The 16116-nt window shown below is 50.4% G+C and overlaps 1 protein-coding gene and 1 long non-coding RNA gene across 9 annotated transcripts in view; one reads left to right on the top strand and one right to left on the bottom strand.

Moving 5' to 3' along the window:
• Cacna2d2 (calcium voltage-gated channel auxiliary subunit alpha2delta 2) overlaps positions 1-16116 on the bottom strand; it is a 132054-nt gene that overhangs the window by 52413 nt on the left and 63525 nt on the right. For all 8 annotated transcript variants that reach the window (XM_076918112.1, XM_076918113.1, XM_076918114.1 and 5 more), the window contains exon 3: positions 13735-13851. In XM_076918112.1, coding sequence (XP_076774227.1) covers positions 13735-13851 — 117 coding nt within the window. The remainder of the gene's footprint in view (positions 1-13734; positions 13852-16116) is intronic.
• LOC143435435 (uncharacterized) overlaps positions 5497-16116 on the top strand; it is a 38871-nt gene continuing 28251 nt past the window's right edge. The window contains exons 1-2 of the long non-coding RNA XR_013105746.1: positions 5497-5786; positions 8031-8072. This is a non-coding gene — a long non-coding RNA (uncharacterized LOC143435435). The remainder of the gene's footprint in view (positions 5787-8030; positions 8073-16116) is intronic.

Here is a 16116-nt window from a genome sequence, read left to right as displayed (position 1 = left end):
CTCTTCAGCTCAGTCACCCTTGTTTTGCACCCTTGCTTGCTGTGGCTACAGCCCACTCTGAACAGTCCCCCCACCCCACCCCAGTGCTGGAGACTGAATACAGGACCTCACGCACACTAGACAATCCCTTTGCCACTGTGCTGCAACCCAGGCTCAGACCAGATTTTCTCAAGTCAGCTGGGACCGGGTTCCTCTCTGTTCTCTCATAGGGCCATGGTTGGGCCTCTTGAGATTGAGGGTGTGACCTACCTCTGAATGCTTCCTGGCCAGAAACATCATGTGCTATTAAAACAAATCTGGAAACACCCCTGGAAGGTGGAGGGGTTTGGGGGGGGTGGGGATAAGAAGATGTGGCTGAAGAGGTGCACCATGGGAGGCAAGGTTAGGTCTAGGAAGGCAGAAGGGTTGCTGGAGCCGGTGGTGGGGTCTGGAGGCTCCTGGAAATGGAGCCTATAGGCATTGGTTTTATCTATGTGTGTGTGGTGCCAAACCAGGTTCACCTGGGAACTTGTACAATGCCGGGGTGCTACAGCAGGAACCTTGGAGGGGCTGGACAGTGCTTTTGCTTGGCCCTCCCAGCTCTCTAGACTTTTCTAGCATACTTTGAGAATAAATAAATGAGTGGAGCTTGTCATAATGGGGTTTAGGGAAGACTGAAATCTGCAACAGGGGGAGGAAGAACACTGCCATCCTTGAATTAATGGGCCCCCACAGAAGAGCCAGAAGACGGCAGTATTGCAAGAGGCAAGGCCATATCTTTGCTCCCACTGGCCAGAAAGAGGGACACATAGGCTCCTTTCCTATGACTCTACATCCCTAGAACCACAGAATACCTGTAGAGCAAGCAGGTACTGCCTGGGGCTCAGCAGGACTGGATGGCCTTCATGGGCACACAGTAGGTACTCACCAAGTCTTTAAGAGTGATCTTGGCCTTTCCAAAGAAGCTGCCAGGATTCCAATGCCTGGACTCAATCCCAAGTCTGACATTCAGGGCTCCAATATCCTCTGTCATCTTGCCCTGTGCAACCTCTATAATCCCCTACTGTGTGCCCCTCCCTACCCTTCTGGTTTGTTTTCTTTTCTGGTGTTTGTGGGTGTGTGTGTGTGAGGGCACACCTGTCTTCCTCAACCCTTCGCTGCCTTATTTTTTGAGGTAAGATCTCTTATTGGACCTGAAGCCCGCCAATTGGCTACACTGCTTGGCCAGCAAGCTTCAGGGATCCTCCTGTCTCCCCCTTCCTACTGCCGGGATTACAGATGTGTGCCACCTTGCTTGGCTTTTGACATGGGTGCCAGGGTTCTGAACATAGGTGCTCATGCTTACACAGCAAGCATTTTACCAACTGAACTGTCTCCCTAGCTCCTGTTCATTTATTTATTAGTAATAAATAGCTCAGGCTAGCCTCAGATTCACCAAATAGTTGAGGATGTCTTTAAAAAAAAAAGATATATATATATATATATATACATATATATATATATGTGTGTGTGTGTGTGTGTGTATGTATATATATATACACATATATATATACACACACACATATCTATACATATATACGTATGTACATATATACATGTATACATATATATACATATGTATGTATGTATATAGTATATATTATATATACATATATACATATAATGTATACACTGTAGCTGTCTTCAGACACACCAGAAGAGGGTATCAGATCCCATTACAGATGGTTATGAGCCACCATGTGGTTGCTGGGACTTGAACTCAGGACCTTTGGAAGAGCAGTCAATGCTCTTAACCACTGAGCCATCTCTCCAAACCTGACTTTGAACTTCTAATTGTTTTGCTTCAACATTTCAAGTCCTGGTGTGGCAGGCATTTGCTGCCATACTTGCTTTCTGCCTTTCCTAAATGATCCCCAAGTTTCTTTAACTCCCTATTCCTGTAGAGATATCCCCTTTAGCATTCACTCACAGGCTAGCTGGGGTATTCTCAGGGATCTACTAAGCAGGAGGCACACAGTGTGTCTCGGGAGGGATGTCAAGGGCAGCATAGAAGGCAAGTGAGTGTGCACATGCACACAAGTGTTTGTGTGTGTGTGTGTGTGTGTGATTCTAGCTCCACGGGGCTGACACTTCCATCTCAGACCCTTTTCTGGGACCTCCTGGACTATTGCCATTGCTTCAGATGGGAGTAAGAGAGGGAGGTGGGGGGAGGGTCCTCTAAAGACATTCGATACATTGGTAATGCCTCTGTCCTCTCGTGGCTGGGGCCTGCCTGGCTTGTATTTGGAGTTTCTAGACATCTAGGGACTTATATGGGAGGCCCTCTGCCTTGAGGGCAAAGAGATAAATAACCTATTGGGAGCATCTCAGGGTAATACTTGGATATCCCTGGGTAAATATGTGAGTTTGTGACCCACTCAAACTGCAGAGATGTGGAGAAGTACTAGGAATATGAGTGGAGACTCAATTCCATTTCCTGGGCTAGGGTGAGCTTTTGGGAGAGAGTGCCTACTAAAATTCTCTAGCGATGGGGACAAGGAACCACTTAGGGTTCAGCAAGTACAATCATGGTTTGACCCAAGGATGAGCTTTTAAACAATTCTAATTGTGGAGCAGGGACCTGGAGACATGGTGGCATCTCCCTCTAGAGTCAGCATAGACTAATAGGTCACTTGCCTGGAGAAAGAGCCGGACTATCCCCCTCCAGTCTTGTGATTAAAGATTCTGTTTTGGTTCCCTGATGTCACGAACATGAATCTTCAGCATCCCCGGGGCCTTGATCTTGTGAGCCAAGATCTGACAACGTGCCCCTGAGCTCTAACTTGGGAATTTGACATGTGATGCTTTGGTGACCTCACTGGTGACCTTGAGACTCCTGGTATCAGCCCTGGGCTGTAACTTGCTTGGTGGGTACTCCCTTAGTTTGCAACCCATGGACTCACATATGACCCTGAGGCCACCACAGCTAACAGCACCTTCATGGAGAAGCAGGAGGCTGCTTTACTCAGGGAAGTCCTGGCCAGTTTGATGGGCACATGCTGTGCCTCTGAATGACTATGCAGGATGGAGTGGTGGCACACACAGGCCCCAGAAGCTCCACATTGAACATGGCTAGAAATTATTCCCCTGGCAGAGTTGAGAAGCTATGGCGATGGGCGGGGCAGCCTCCTTGGGGCTAGGGCCTGGTTCCTAGGATCTACCACTGGAGACCCAGACAGTCCTGACCTCCACTCCTTGCCTTCCCCCATCCTGTCTTCTAAGAGGAAAATCACGGGGAAGTAAACCTTGAAGGGAGAAAAGAGAATGTTTTTAATTAAAAGTTTAAAAGGATTCACATCCCGAGGGAATCACAGCAAGAAAAGGCGGGGAGACAAGGGGGGGCAGGGAGCAGAAAAGTAGGCCATGCCAGCTAAGGCTCCAACCAGTTCTTCCAGTTGCCTTGTACACTGCACAGTATCAGTGGGCTTGGACCCTGTGCAGCCTCAGTAGGGGAATGGGTACACAGGGCTCTCAGCTCTGGTGGCTGGCCTGAGACAGTTCTGATTAAAAGCTTAAAGCTGGGCATGATGGCACATTAATACTACTAACACTCAGGAGGCTGAAGCAGAGAGATCACCAACTGGAAGCCAGCCTGAGTTACCTAGGAAGCCCCCGTTTTAAAACAATATCAACATAAAACTAACCAACAACCAATCAGCTTAAACTGAGGTCTTAAACTGTTCCCTCTGCCTAACCCCAGACATTTCTGATTCCCAGGACAATGAAGCTGGTCTGGAGATATCCTGTTTGGCTAAGGGCCTAGGCACAGATTACCCACTGTGGAGTTCTACATGTAGTATCCTGTCCATCGTGGATGGCTCCAAGCATCCTCTAGCTGGGGGCTCATCCACCACCTCTGCCTACTTCCATCCACCTTGCCCTACCACACCCTTATCTATCACATACTGCATTTTGGGCGAACACCACCATGTATTTTACTAGTCTGAGCCCTGCAAGTTGGGCAGTGCCTGGGTAGAAAGGGACTTGGTGAGGTCTGTGTGGTCCCTTTTTCTGGCATGAGATGAGCCCTGATGTCTTCAGACCCCATCCACTGACTTCCACTTACTTAGCAGGCTGGGGGGGGGGTCACTGCTTGTAGGGGGAGCAAAGCTGACCTATGAGATGTCTCCATACCCAGAAGTCTCTCTCTATCCTAATCCTTTCTACCCTTCCCTGGGAGAGAAAAAGGTGAACGGAAAACATGACAGATGTAATAGTTTGCGAAATGAACTAACTACATGGTTGTCACCCAGAGAGATGAGATTAGCAGAGGAAACTTGGATAAAAGGAAGCCCAGGTGTGCAGGTCAGTGGCAGGGAAAGGTCAGTGTCACTGGGACATTGTGGAACTTGGTATTCCTGCCTGAGGCTCAGAGAACGGGGGCAGTGGTCCCCTGAATTAGATCATAGTCACAAATCTGGGGTGCCACTACTGTCCATAGATGGGACACTTACCTCCTGGCTCCAACTCTCCCAAGTGGCTAGGACCCTGAAGCCTATCTAAAAACTGGCTAGAAGCAGAACCCTGAGGTCCCCAGCTCTAGGAGCCAGTAGGGCTGCCAGCCCTGTGACTAGCAGGCAAGACTGTGTGCATTCACTGAAAGTTACGCAAGACACTGGGATTTGAGAGAGTCTATGCTCTCACCACCCCTTGCCCATGAGCATCTGACTGCTACACCCCATAAGCTCTAGGCTTGCCTCTTGGCGAGGAGGCCAGCAAGTATTTGAGGAAGGTGGTTAGGAGAAAGGCAGTTAGTGGCCACTTCCTGACAATGCCTTTGAGTTCTTGAGGGTTTGGTGTCACCATGTAGCCTACCCTTATCTGATATCTCCTACCTTTTATACGTCAGCACCAGGAAGTGTCCCAGACTCCTATCTCTCTACCCTACTGCAGCCAATCCATCGTGCTGCCCCACTTGATTCTAAGATTCTTCCACTATTCCACATAAGGATGTAGGCCTTTAACACCTCTCTTGACACCTGTGATGGTCTTTCCTTTCCCTTGAGTACCCTCATTTCCTGTGAGTCCCTAACTTCTTGTGTTTCAGACTAACCACCTACTTACTTCAGAGCTCAGGCACCTTGCTCTGCTCATCTCTTCCAATGAAGCCATCTTAGACTCAGCTGGGTCGTCTACCATTCTGAGGCTCTTTCTTCTTTCAGAACCGTTTTCCCTGTTCTCTGAGGGGCAAATATAATACCCTAAGTTAACCTATAAGCCCCACCTGCCCAAGGATCAGGTAACCTCCTGGGATGCTGGGAGTTGTAGGTTTTTTTTTTTTTTTTTGGAACATAACAGCAGCTTCATGGGAAAGTACAATGGCCTATGGGTTTGTGTTCATAACCCCTGCAGCACGTGGCTTGGGGCCACTCAGCTGGGAAATTCCAGGAAGTGGTCTTGACCAAAGTCCATCTCTTGGTCAATATTTAATATTTAAAAAGGCTTGCTTCAAATCTGGCTCAGAAATGTGCAATTTTTTTTTCCCTGATGAATCTTAGGATTAATATTTGGAGGTCCCACAAACTGCCTTCTTTTCTCTAGCCTTGGGCTCAGTGCCACCTTTCTGTGCTGCCAAGCAATTGGGATGCCTTTACAGAGAATCTCAAAGTGAAGTGAGGAGACCTCCCTCATCAGGCCCCCAAATGCAAGTTCAGAAAATCCCAAGTCTCTCCTTCCAGGCATCTCCACAGGCACAATTCTGTGGAGTCTCAATCAGAGGGGATGAGTCAGAAAACCCACCTGGTGGCCTCTTCACACCCATCTCACAGGTAAGGAAACCAAGCAGAGAAACAAACCAACTAGAATTCCCTGATGCTGATATGGGTAGGATGCTGATGTGACCTCACCTGCCTCTTTACCCAGGTACCTGGTCCTGCCTCAGAGGACTGTTCCCAGTGAGTCATCTCCAAGACACTTCTGGAAAACCTATCCCTTCGTTGCTCTCTGGTCTTCTGTTCCCATCTCTTTCTGAAACAAGCCTCGGCACTCTCCCTGGGGCAGTGGTTCATTCTCACTGGGCTAGGTCTATATAGTTCCTGTATGGACATCAGCTTCCCTGGCTCATGGCCTCCTGGAGTCCTGGAGCCTCTGCTCCTCATCTTGTTTCTGCCTTACTACCCGTCTGTTCTTCTGGTCACTTGCCTGCTGCTTAGGCCTTTTTTAGGCTGCTGGACCTGGTGACTAGGGGCACACTCAGAAGGAAGGAAGGATCTTGAGGTTATGGGAGGTCAGTGGGACCCTGCACAAAGGGCTGGGGAAACCTGTACTTAGCTTCACAGCCTTGAATACTACATATGCTTAGAAGTCCCAGGTTGTGTACAGGGGAGCCTGCCTTCCCCGTCTCCACCTCATTACACTTAGCATTCCTGTGGACCTGCATGGGTTGTGTGTGAGAAGACATCCATTAACTCACTGACCCTGATCCTGCCAGGTAAAGGCCAGAGCCCTGGTCCCTGGGCGGTGGGAGGATGCAGCCTCATGTCTTCAGCTATCTCCATAGCTGGACTCCAGCTGGTGTTGACACAGCAAGCACAGGGAAACTCCCATCCGCTGAGAAACAGAGTGAGGAAACACAGGGAGGCTGCTACAAAGGGCCAGCGGCTGTGACCAGCCTCCCAAACACCAGTCAGAGGCCTGTGCCAGGAAGGAAGCACTGCAGAGCCTGGACATTGGGAGCCATGGAGATGCAAGTTGGGAATAGGGGTTCCTTATCAAGATCCCAGAAGAGTGAGGGTGAATTGGGTGGGCTGAAGGTCGACTTCTGGTCCCTGAACTTCTGTGCTCCTTTCCCCCTCTCCTTCCCTCTCCCCTGGCTAAATCTTCCTCTTCCTGGGTCCCTTAGGCTTAGCCCCACGTTCCATACTTTGTGACATGCATCACAACACTGTCACTGTCAGCAGATTGTACTCCAGTGTCCCTGGTGACTTAGGACTGGGCCTGCAACAGGTCAAGTTCTCAGTACTCAGTAAATAGAAGCTGAACAAGGTGCCTGCAACACTGGGTATCCTGTGACTTGATGCCACAGTCCCCTGTCCTTCTCACTGCCCCTGTGTCTACCACCCCCAGGGCAGTGACACCAACTTTAGTACCAGCGCTTTCTCCCAAGGGCAGCCACTGTCACCAAGGAGGTGCTGGCTATTGCACAGCTTGAAGCTTAGAAAACAGGGTGAGACTGCTCCCAGAGCATGCTGGGAAAGCAGACCATGCTTAAGGACGCACATGAAGCACTTCAGACATTAGACAGTGAGTCCTGTCCCTAGCTTCACCTCTGCCACATTGCCTCTCCCCTGCAGTGGAAACTGAGGCACAGGCTGCACCCTCTGCTCATGCTCCTTACTGGGCCAGTGCTGGACTAGGCATTGCCGGGATATTCTTTCTTTTTGCCTTTGACAATCCCACCTGTCCTCTAAGGCTCAGTTTAAATTGCCACCTTCTCCAGGCTGTCCTCTTAGACTTCTCAGGCCCATGGTAGCAAATCTGCACACTGACACCCAAAGGTTACTGTCTATCTCCTTGAAATCTGGGGCCCAGAGGGCCAGGATCAGTCTGGCTGGCACACTGCTACCCTCCCCAGCCCTTACACACAATGATTTCAGAACAAAGGGCCACATGCTATTAAAAATCAATTAAATTTCTCAGTTCTGAGATCCTAAATTAGTCTGGCTTGTCCCTGTGGCACCTGTAGGTCCTTTCCCTCTACCTCCTAGGATCTGTCCGTTTGCCAGCTAGGACTCCCTACCCCCATCAGTCCCAGAGGAGTGGGCCCCATAGACAGGAGTCTCCCCCTGAGCTTAGGCCTTGTCTGAGGAGTGGAATAGAGCATCCAGTGTCATTTTCTCCATTTTGCCTTGTTTCTGAGTCAGGGCAATGTTGTTTCCAGACATCCCATACATACAAGCCATCAGCCACTTCTGATAACCCTTTGCCAGGAGAACTCAGCTACAGGGTGTGTGTTTCACCTTTTAGACCTTAGAGGTGCACCCCAACCATCAATCCCTTCCTTTGATTGGCAGATGCTGAAGGATGGCAGTGGCCCTCGTCTTGGCAAGTCCCAGGTAAGCAGAGTGCTGCACAAAGGCCACTTGAGCCTGAGAGGACCAGATCCAAGCAGACAACCTGGCATTTCCAGAGGCCGGATAGGTCTGAGTTAGTTGGGCAGGTAAAGGCCAATGAATGAAGAGACCCTGGAGGAGCCTTGCCTATGCTCCAGCTGTACTATATACCTGCACGGGCCTTCTAACAACCCTGGGGAGACTAGCTCTTGGCTCCACCAGGGTAGCATGGAGTCTTGAAGGATCTCAGGATCTCCTGGCCATCCAACCTGGATGTAAGTAGGGAGGAGGGCTCCATTCTCACATCCACTGGGAATGTCTTTCTCTTGCTCATTCTGACTGACTCCAAGGACAAGGACGCTTGGGTGTGTGTGGAGTGGCCATCAGCTTCTACACACATTCTACTCCTCTGAGGGCCCTTCTCTGACCTCTATCCCTAAATGGTGGTTTAGAAGAAACCTCATTGCCACCTGGGCTCCTGCTACCAGCATTCCTGCCCCACCCTTCTCCCTTCCAGCCACACATATGACAGACATTCCAGAGATGCCCATTTGCTAATCCAGTCCTTCCCTGTCCCCAGGGGCCCCCAGCCGGCTCCTCTGGGTGGCACCTTGCCAGGAAGCGGCACTGTTTGGGTGAGGGGAGAATAATCAGCTGTAAACGCCGCAATCAGGGAGAAAAGGCTGCTCAGGCCCTTGGCGCCCACGCGAGTGCCTAATTGGCTCCACGTGTCTGCAGCTCCTTTCAAGAGCGGGAAAGTGGAAGGGTCAAGATCTCTTAATGTTCATAATGGAAGGGAGGCAGAAGCCACTGCCAGCCCCACATAAACACCTTTTAATTGCTCGGAGAAGGGTGGGCGGAGGCAGCGGGTGCTACAGACTCCCTCGCCTGTCAGCCCGCCATTACTGTGCCTGTTTCAGCTTCCCGGAACTGGAGTCGAACCCCAGAAGCTGTGCTCCAGCAGAACCCAGAAATACATATCTGTTCCACAAATGTTTGCAAAGCTCCCACTAGAGGCCAGGCCTTGGTGGATGACTCTTGGCCTGGATTTCCCAGGAGCAACCTATGTGTTGTCGTCAAGGAATGCACCACTGGGTCTAGCTGAACTGGCCTCTAGCTGCCTCAGTACCCAACCATCATCCCCTTGCTGCCTCTTCCAGGCAGTCTTCCCTATTGCCCCTTTAGAAGAAAGGAAATCTTCCTCTTGCTGAAGCTGCCCTATGGCATCTGCACATTTCTCAGGTCCCTGCTGCCCACTGTCTGTGGGACTTCTGTTCATCACTGTCACATTGCTTGTGTCACCTGACCATGAAAAAGCAGACTATACTTGAAGACACAACTGTTAGAGCGGTGTGCTACTGGCATCTAGTGGGTAGAGGGCAAGGATGCTATCAACCCCCGTCCTCCCCCCAGGGCTTGGAGCAGGCCCCCGCAGCAAGGACTGATCCAGTTCAAGATGCGTCTGGTGCTGGGAGACTCTGCTTTAGGCAAAGCTTTGGAAAGGAAGCAGCAACTGAGTCAAAACTGGGCGGAACCTTCTCTTCCTGACAGAGAGAGTAACCTATCCCTGAGCCCTTGGCCTTTATCTCCTGCCTTTGAACAGCCAGCTCAGAGCTCCATTCCTGAACAGACCCGGCCACACTGCCAACATGCGTCAGCTTAATTGGGTTAAGTGGCCATTAGCGGCAAAAGCAGGGCGACTGTGCACAGAAGAGTTTTTAATTTTACTCTTTAAATGACGCTAATTCTCCTGAGGCCAGTGATGGCGGGGTGCTGCCCACCGGAACCCTCAGATCCAAGGGCTGCACTTCCCTCTGTTCCACCCTTTGTGAACCTTGTAGGGGACTTTGGGAGAAACACTCATTGTCTATGAAAGAAAGTGAGGGGGATGGTGATTTGTCCAGGGTCACTAGGTCATCACAAGTCAAGGCCTTGTCAGAGGAAGCCAATGCCCCCTCTTCTTCCTCAGTACTGGTCTTCTGTAGATGGCTAATGCTACATGGTCATAAAATGGTGACACAAATGAAGGAATTGCCAGTTTGTATGGTCTGAGTTTCTAGGTTCAGGAGTCCCAGCAAGGTCCCTGCCCCAGCTTGTCTGAATTGGAAGGCAAAGGCAAAAGGCTTCCTGGAGCAGGCTGCCGATTTCCACTCTGGTATGCACAGTAACACCTTTGACCTGGGTGCCATGGCCCGAGTGCTCTGGTCCTTCCCATTCTCTGAGAATCAGTGAGCCACAGTCCCTTAGCTTTCTCTATGGGCTTGTCTCTCACTTCATCCAAACCCTTTCCTCTGAGGGTTTGCCACATAGCAAAGGTGCCAAGAATGGGTGGTAAGTAACATAGCACTCAAGGACACGCAATGTCCTTTGTGAACCACAGCCCCTGGAGTTGGGAAACCAGAGGTCCTGGGAAGGAAGGGGCCTCAAGCTCTTACAAGGCCTTGGTTTAATTTATGTTTCTGAGACATGGCCTCTTGATGTTGACAAGTAGTTCTGTACTCTGGGACTCAAGCAATCCTCTTACCGTAGCCTCCTGAGCAACACGCACAACTGGCACAGAGAAGGGAGCTGAAATGCAAAGGTGTGGGCACATGAGGGCAGGAACATGTCCTTTCCTACCGTGCCTTCAGCACCCGCACAGAGATTACCACATAATTGGCCACGTTGATGACAATAGTGGGCGGAAGGGGGCGGGGGACACTAATGAATAAACGACCTTTCCAAGAAAGAGGCTGTGTGCCAAGTCCTCAGTTGAGAGGATGGGGACCTAATAATTATACTTCAACTCTGCCCAAGTTCTTGTGGCATGTCATAGGAACTCGGGCACCTTCTTGTGCCTTCTGGGACCCAAGACCCTAGAAAGCCCTGACACAAAGGCCTCATCTCCTTGGGTAGTTGAAGTTTCAAGACAGGGTTTCCAGAGCAGAAAGATTAGCACTGTTCCTGAACCTGGGGCCACTGCTCGCCTGTGTTTGTTCGTAAGGCCCTGATCTGGCCTGTTTCTAGCTGACTCTTGACTTCAGGTCAAGAGTCATCTGCTTGATGCTGATTGGACCATACTTGACTCTGCTTGATGCTGATTGGACAATACTTGTGGCTAGCATTGCTCAGTTCTCTCTTTGCAAGCCCCAAATTAAGATTCAAGACCGGATCAAGGGATTTTTAAATTGGATTACTGGATGGGGTCCAGGGAGGGAGGAACAATGGAATAGGGGATGAGGGTCAAGACCCCCCCCCCCCAAACTCCTCCTCTCATTTGTGCTCAGGCTGCATACAAATGTGGGAAAGAAGACAAGGATCAGAACTTGATTAAAAGCAAATTTAAAACATAATCAAGTTCAAAGCTGGCTTTGAACAATTAGAACCAAAGGAATAGGCAGTCCTTCTGTCCTCTGGGGAGATATGGAAGCCTGGAATCAGGCTGTAGCAGGAAGATACTGGCCCGGACAAGGCTGGGACAGCTAGGGTTTGTAGCCTTAGTGCAGGCCTCAGGAATGTGGGGGAGCCATTCCTCATGTCCCCTTCTCTAAGATGGAGTAGCATAGGCTTCCTATGGGAGGTGCCATGAGAATGGCTCATGATAGGCTGACCAAGATGGGCGCCTGTTCCCATGATGCTTCTGTTAAAAATCATTCTGTATTTGTCATTGAGTGTGTACCATGGGCTGGCTGGTGTTGCAGCCTTAGAGGAGAGAAGGCATGTATCTGTCCTGTCTCTCAGCCAGGGATGAGTATGTGGGGTACAGGATGAAAGTTGGACCAAGACTCCAGGTCCCTGGCCATCCCCTCTGTAGTTAGAGTTGGCTGTTCCTGTAGTATTGGGGTCAGGGAGACCTCTAGTTGGGCTGACAAGCCGGGTATGGTAATATATGCTAGTCATCTCAGCCCATGAGGCACGAGCAGGAAGACTGGGAGTTTGGGACTAGCCTGAGCTACATACTAAAAACTTATTTAAAATAGAAGTTTGAATAAGGCAACCATGTTCCATAACTTGGAGAGGGGCAGGAAACCTAGGAGGCAGTGTGCAAACTCAGGGGCTGGAATGAGTAAGGGGTAAGGAGACAGAACAAGATGAAAGGGGTCCTATTTGGGAGAGGGAGTGGGATGAGTATGGTGTGCTGGCTGGGTAGACTTGACATGGCTTGGCACTCGTAGGTAGAGACCTTTGACCCCTTCTGTGACAGCCTGTATTCCAACTGACTCCCCATAACTGTGACCAGGAGATTCCCCCAAATCAGATGAGACTAGGCTTTCTAGGCACAGCTACAGGTTTGCTGGGTTCATAATCATAGGGAGATCTTTAGGAACCATTTCCCCTAGACTCAGAGGCTAGCCCCACTACTCTCTTCCATGCACATAGGTCACTTAAGACAAAGGAACTGTGAGGGACAGCAGGGTTCAGCTGCTGGAAAAGGAGACTCATTCTCTATTGGGTCTAAATATGGAGGATCTAGGTTAGCTGTCTTGACTTGACCCTGGCCATAGTTGTGGATGGATGTACTAATTTTTTTTAAAAATTGCTTTATTGAGATTTAATTGACAGCAAATCCAGTCACATTAAACATGCCTTTCAGTGGTTCTTAGTATAATTAGAGTCATGCAACTACCACCATAATCTAAATTTGGAAACTTTCATTACCATCAAAAGAAACCCTGTATTCACCAGCCCTATCCCCTCCCCACTAGCCCATGGCAATCAGTAAGCTAGTTTTCCATTTCTGTGCCTTTGCTGGATATATCATAGGAATGGGATCACACACATGGCCTTTGTCACTGGCTTCTTTCACTTGGTGAGATTCACTTGAGTTTATCCATGCTGTAGGGCACATTAAAACTTTTCCTTCCTTCCTTCTTTCCTTCCTTCCTTCCTTCCTTCCTTCCTTCCTTCCTTCCTTCCTTCTTTCCTTCCTTCCTTCCTTCTTTCCTTCCTTCCTTCCTTCTTTCCTTCCAACCAGATGTTGCTACCTACTACATGGGCTGGGGGCAGCTACAATGGTGCTTCTGATCGAGGGGCAGAATGGATGCCTCTTGCCCATTTATGAATGTCTCTGTAGCTCGTGAGGGGCCCTCCCCACCTGCTGTCCTTGGAGTGAGCAGGGGTCTGATTGCTTTATCAGGCTAGCCTGGCAGGTTTTACTTACCACACATGGAAACCCAGCGTCTGAGAGCTGCTACCTTTCTTAGTGTAAGTGGGAAGATGGAGGCCCGGAACAGGCAGAGAAATATTTAAGATTTGGGCAGAGCAGGAACTCCAGCCTTCCCTGTCTGCAGCTGACTCTGTGCTGTATCCTCATCCTCCCCCCCCCCCCCAGATCCTGCAGCCCACCTAGTGGCAGACTCTACCAACAAACCACTGTTCTGACCTGGTACTCACTCCACCGTCCACAGACAAGCAGGGGACCAAGAGGAATGAGAAAATTCCAGGCGCTGCAGGAGGGAGAGGCAGGACAGCCTAGGTCTGCCAGGTCACTTTGCATGCAGCCAAACCCAATTACAACTGTCACGGCTGCCCACAGCCCCACAGCACAGCCTGCTACTGATTTTCCTGCTGGAATTCAGGGATTCAAGTGCTCTGGTGAGAGAGAGGGTTGGAACACTGCCTTCAGGCAAGAACACTCCACCTTGACTTCCCTTAATGTTCTCAGGCTCCCAACACAGTGGCCTACCTTCAGGGCCTGGACCTTCCTGTCCAGCAGGCTCTCAATGTCCCCTGCCACCTTCTCCACCAATTTCTGTGGTTCATTCTCCTGCACTTCAAACAGGTTCCGATTGTCCTTGTAGATCTAGAAGGAAGCAGAGGTTAAGGGTGAGGCCAGAACGGTCTATCACTCCCATGCCATGGCCTCATCTGCTCCCTGCGTGCATATCTCAGTCCAGCCCTTACCCCTGTAGGACACTGGTTTTGGCCCCAACAAGCACAGAGTCCAGGGTCTTCATGATCCCAGGGGAGGGAACGCAGGCCTGGGCTCTATAGCTTACATCTGGGCTGAGGGTCCAGTGTAGGCTAGTTGGTGGCCAGTGTTGGTGGTTGATGGGAAGTTTGCCTTGTCTGGGCCTCAGGGGCCATGACTTGCACCCACTGTGTGCTATGAGCAGCAGCAGGGAAGGGCAGGCCGGATGCGAGGCAGAAGGCAGGGTGTATGGTGATCGAGGTGGAGCTGAAAAACATATATCATAAACCACATCCCAACATGAGGATGTTCTCACACTCACACCTGTACATATATGTACATATATGTACATATCCACGAACGTATCTCTTATGTGTGCACACTCACAGCTCTCCCCCACATAGCCTCAGGCAGCTGTGCCCCTCTTGTGGGTGCTGCCCTAGGCCATTTGCAGAAACTATGGAGAATTCTAGAAGCCCCTGGGGCTCCTCTGCCATTCAAGGCACAGAATATTGATGGAGATCGAGTAGGGAGAATTAATCTACCCATCTCCTTCCTTAAGAGGCACAGTCTCAGTACACATGCATGTGTTCGTGTAAATTGATGGCTAGTATGTGACATGGCCTGACACTGCCACCTGTGTGCACATGCCAGCGTGTGGGCTTTGGGGTGAGTGAGGCTGGGTCCTCTAGATGCAGCCTGGGAGCATATATGTGAATCCCAGAGGCAGAGTTCTGCAGGCATCTTTGTTCATGCTTGGGGTCTTGGGTATGTGCATCCATATATATGCATTTTACACCTGAGGGTATCTCCAAGCCTGATCTGGTCCGTGCCCCTATTTAAACAATCCCAGGAAGTCTGTACCCCAAGTTGGCTCCTTCACCACTAAAGGTCATAGACCCAGCTACTATGACAGAGCCTTGCCACCAGGCTATGCAGAGGTGGGGACAATGTGGAAACAGGAAGAATTGGTGGTGATGGGCAATAAGGAGGTGACGGAGGCAGGCAGGCAGGGAGTGATAAGGTCGAGAGTGACAGAAGACATGCAGAGATAAGGACTCTGCCATCTGACAAGAGGAGGGGCTGGGGGTTGGAGGCTGCCAGAGCCTCAGCTCTGCTGACTGCCTAGTGCCTGGCAATGCAAGGGTTAAAGCAACACAGAAAGCAGACTCAGGCAATCTTCTCCTCCCGCCATCCCCATCCCTCTCTGCTTCTCTTTTCTTTTTGTCCTTCTCTTAGAACAAAATAATTTGTGATGAAGTCGCTCCTTCCTACAGAGCTGTGGCAATTAGGGAGGTGAGTGGCAGGGCCTGGTTGTACAGCCAGAGAGGACTGAGGCTCTGGGTGGACACCTGGGCAGGTTGTTCCATAGGCCCCATGCTCAGCCTCTGGACCAAGGTCCTCAGATGGTCCTCTGTGACGGAGGCAGAGGAAAGGCAAGTAGAGAGCCAGTACCCTACGTTAGGGAAACGGAGAATCAGACAAAAGAACACAGTTCTGGACAAAGGAAGGAGTAACAAAGCCACATGCGCTATATTCCCTGACATATTTGCCTCAGGTTTGGAGGTTTAAAACACCCCCATTCCCTGCTTTGGAACATAGTCTGGTTGTATTGCAGTCAGGTCTCTACACAGCTGAAACAGCAGCCAGCTTATTTGTGCCAGCAGGGGGCGCAGCTGCCTGGCTTCATCAGGGCCAAGGGATGAAGTTCCAACACATTAGATTCGATTGTCAAGGTCATTCCTAGGCTTTGAGGCTGGTCTGCGCTGGCTTCCTGAAGATTGTGCGTGTCTTTTTGAAAAGCCTGGGAACCCCTTTTTCCGGCTTAGGATAGATACACTTTGACGTGTATCTACATGGCTACTGGGTTGGGGCCAGCAGTGGGAAGAGATCTGGTGTCAGGGCCACACTCCAAGGTCCCAACAGGTGACATGAAGCTGGGAGGCTGAGGTTCTTCTAAAAGTCACTGTTTCTGAATCCCCCGAGTTTGATATATCTGTGAGAATGGGAGTCCTTACAAGCCAACGAACAGCAGCACAGTTTATGTCTTTGGAACCTTGTACCCTTGCCACCACCACTGCTGTTTACTAACCAGGGCTGAGGGAGTAGTTTCAGTCCCCCACCCTGCCCCCACTCTTCTGCTAGATATGCCCGCTG

This window comes from Arvicanthis niloticus, chromosome 21 (assembly GCF_011762505.2).
Source record: "Arvicanthis niloticus isolate mArvNil1 chromosome 21, mArvNil1.pat.X, whole genome shotgun sequence".
Lineage (NCBI taxonomy): Eukaryota > Metazoa > Chordata > Mammalia > Rodentia > Muridae > Arvicanthis > Arvicanthis niloticus.
The sequence above is the reverse complement of the archived record's forward strand: the minus strand, read 5'-3'. Positions and strand labels throughout refer to the sequence as shown.